This window comes from Phoxinus phoxinus (assembly GCF_949152265.1).
Source record: "Phoxinus phoxinus genome assembly, chromosome: 7".
In the NCBI taxonomy this organism is placed as follows: Eukaryota; Metazoa; Chordata; class Actinopteri; order Cypriniformes; family Leuciscidae; genus Phoxinus; species Phoxinus phoxinus.
Genome location: NC_136882.1, coordinates 40,460,033 through 40,462,532, shown reverse-complemented (window position 1 = coordinate 40,462,532; position 2,500 = coordinate 40,460,033). Strand labels below are relative to the sequence as shown.

Below are 2,500 nucleotides of genomic sequence, written 5' to 3'. Positions count from 1 at the left end.
ATATTTATCTCTCTTACGGGGCTTGAGTGGGTTATTGTGTTCTGTGTTAGCATGAGAGTCTGGTAGTGAAGAAGATGTAATGCACTGCGGTATTGCACTGGCTTTTGTCCTCCATTTTAAAAATATTGAAACCTCATTAAAACAAAAGGAATTTACTTGAGAGACACTGTTTAAAACAAAACTGTGTTTTCCAGCACAAATATCTAAACATTCATAAATCAAGATGCATTTACCGGAGAAGCTCAAGATATTTTTACGTAAATTTGTCCAAAGAATGAGTTTGTGCTTTAAAACAAGAACAAACATCTGCCAGTAGAGTCAGAAAAATAAACTTAATTATTTCAGGAATAACTTTGCTTCTTCTCCAGTAAAAGTATCTTGATTTATGCATGTCCAGATGTTTGCGCTGGAACACGAGACACTGAAGAAGAACATCTGTTGGATAATGTTATTCGTCTCACCTCATTGACTAATAGTTTGTCTTATTTACTGAAAACAAGTCTTAATATATCATACGCCGTTACGCTGGTCTAGTAAACACATCTTGTTTGATGGATTTTCAGATATTTTTACTGGAACACAAGACAGAAGTACGGAGATGTTCTTATAAAACTGTGATTAACGTGCGCAGGACACAGGCGTTCATAACCTCGGGTGGATTTCTAATATATTAACATTATACAAATTGTGTAGCGTGTGCCAAATATATACAAAGTACTTGTACTAAAAATATGGATAATGAGGTGGAGAGTTTGAGCACTTACTTTAAAAAGATGCACTAAAATCTCAATATTGTAGATTGTTAAATTGAAATTAAACAATACTTGTTGAAACTGTTTATTTGATTTAATAATGTACAAGTGTTCATCATTAATGCATTTTTGCATTCATTTATTCACACACCATCAGCAGCTGACACTGAATACACTGAGTATAAACGACTCAAATATGAATATGCATCTGAATGTTGAAACGTAGAAGAAAAAGCACAAAACTGAAGAGTGTGTGTGTGTGTGTGTGTGAGTCAGCCGAGGAGATGCTTCTTCCCGAGGAACTGCACTTTCCTGTCGAACGCGGTGGAGCGTATCGGCGCGTTGGCTTCGTAGAACGGATTCATTGCAAACTGGGTAAAAACACACACACAGATGTTTTAAAACAAATGCAATGTTCACGTGCAGCTGGAGTGCAGAAGTAATGCCCCACTTGCCTTGATGTACAGATCATACACGTCATTGAAGAAGTTCTTGATCCCATCCTCTTGCCGGACGTCGTGGAGCATGATGAGTCTCATATGTGTGCAAGTAAAGTTAAGGAGCGACGGTCCTGAGGTCGGACGGTTATATGACAGACAGGAATACAAAACAATCGGGCCCTTAGAATCCCTGCCAGTCCGGCACCATCACTGTGACACACTACACAAGTACAATTGTAGAATATTCTCAAATGTATGCACAGTTTATGAGATCTTCAAAGGTCTGGGCCCTGTGCGTGAGTTGTGTGAGGACCACTAGAATAGTTTCCGACCGCACAGATCTGCACTGTACCCTCTCAGGCAGCTTCTTCTGTCAAAGCTGTGACACAATGGAACAATTCCAGACAATATAAACATCTTGTGACTTGTTTGGGGCCTTTAAAGATAATATAAAAAAACATTTAAAACTTTCACAACAATGCATCCACTAACTTGTCAGTGGGTAACACTATTTTCTCTTTAGTCACATTTCCTCCTTACAGGGTTGAGAAGGGGCTGTGTGTGGGCATACCACTGCATGTTGTGATTATAGTGTGTGTGTGTGTGTGTGTGTGTGTGTGTGTGCCAGTGAGAGGCATTAAATACATGTTATATGCTCTTGAACAATGTTTGATTTGCCACATATTCTTGAATAATGTTGATATTTTAACCTGTGCTGTGTGTATTTGTATTTATTTGTACACAGGCATATATTATATGATATACATATTGATATATTGATATGGTTCACTAATGGAGGATATGACCAGCGGTGACGAAGGCGGACACGAACCACTCGTTGAACTTGTCCACAGTCTTCAGGTACATGTTGCTGGACTGCCACATATTCTCATCCACCAGATCGAGCGCAGCGTGAGCGATGAACTGGTTCAGGTGCCGGTGATCGTCCTGTCAGCGGATTACAGTACAAACATCATCAGCACTGTTTAATGACATCATCATCAGCACTGTTTAATGACATAATCATCATCACTGTTTAATGACATCATCATCAGCACTGTTTAATGACATCATCATCAGCACTGTTTAATGACATCATCATCAGCTCACTGTTTAATGACATCATCATCAGCACATCATCATCAGCACTGTTTAATGACATCATCATCAGCACTGTTTAATGACATCATCATCAGAATCACTGTTTAATGACATCATCATCAGCATCACTGTTTAATGACATCAGCATCACTGTTTAATGACATCATCACTGTTTAATGACATCATCAGCAGCACTGTTTAATGACA

General features: G+C 38.8%; 2 protein-coding genes across 4 annotated transcripts in view; one reads left to right on the top strand and one right to left on the bottom strand.

The window, feature by feature from the left end:
* The window catches only part of LOC307001263 (ras-related protein Rab-9A), a 50,421-nt gene extending 49,451 nt beyond the window's left edge, over nt 1–970 (top strand). For 2 of the 3 annotated variants that reach the window (XM_079617527.1, XM_079617526.1), the window contains one exon: nt 1–830. This exon is cut by the window's left edge and continues 762 nt beyond it. The gene's annotated coding sequence lies outside the window, so the exon portion shown is untranslated. The other variant, XM_079617528.1, reaches the window with a different exon arrangement.
* The window catches only part of trappc2 (trafficking protein particle complex subunit 2), a 3,031-nt gene continuing 1,360 nt past the window's right edge, over nt 830–2,500 (bottom strand). Inside the window, exons 3-5 of the mRNA XM_079617533.1 lie at nt 1,997–2,140; nt 1,208–1,294; nt 830–1,123 (exon numbers count right to left, since the gene is read on the bottom strand). Of these exons, the coding sequence (XP_079473659.1) occupies nt 1,025–1,123; nt 1,208–1,294; nt 1,997–2,140 (330 nt within the window). The 3' untranslated portion in view covers nt 830–1,024. The remainder of the gene's footprint in view (nt 1,124–1,207; nt 1,295–1,996; nt 2,141–2,500) is intronic.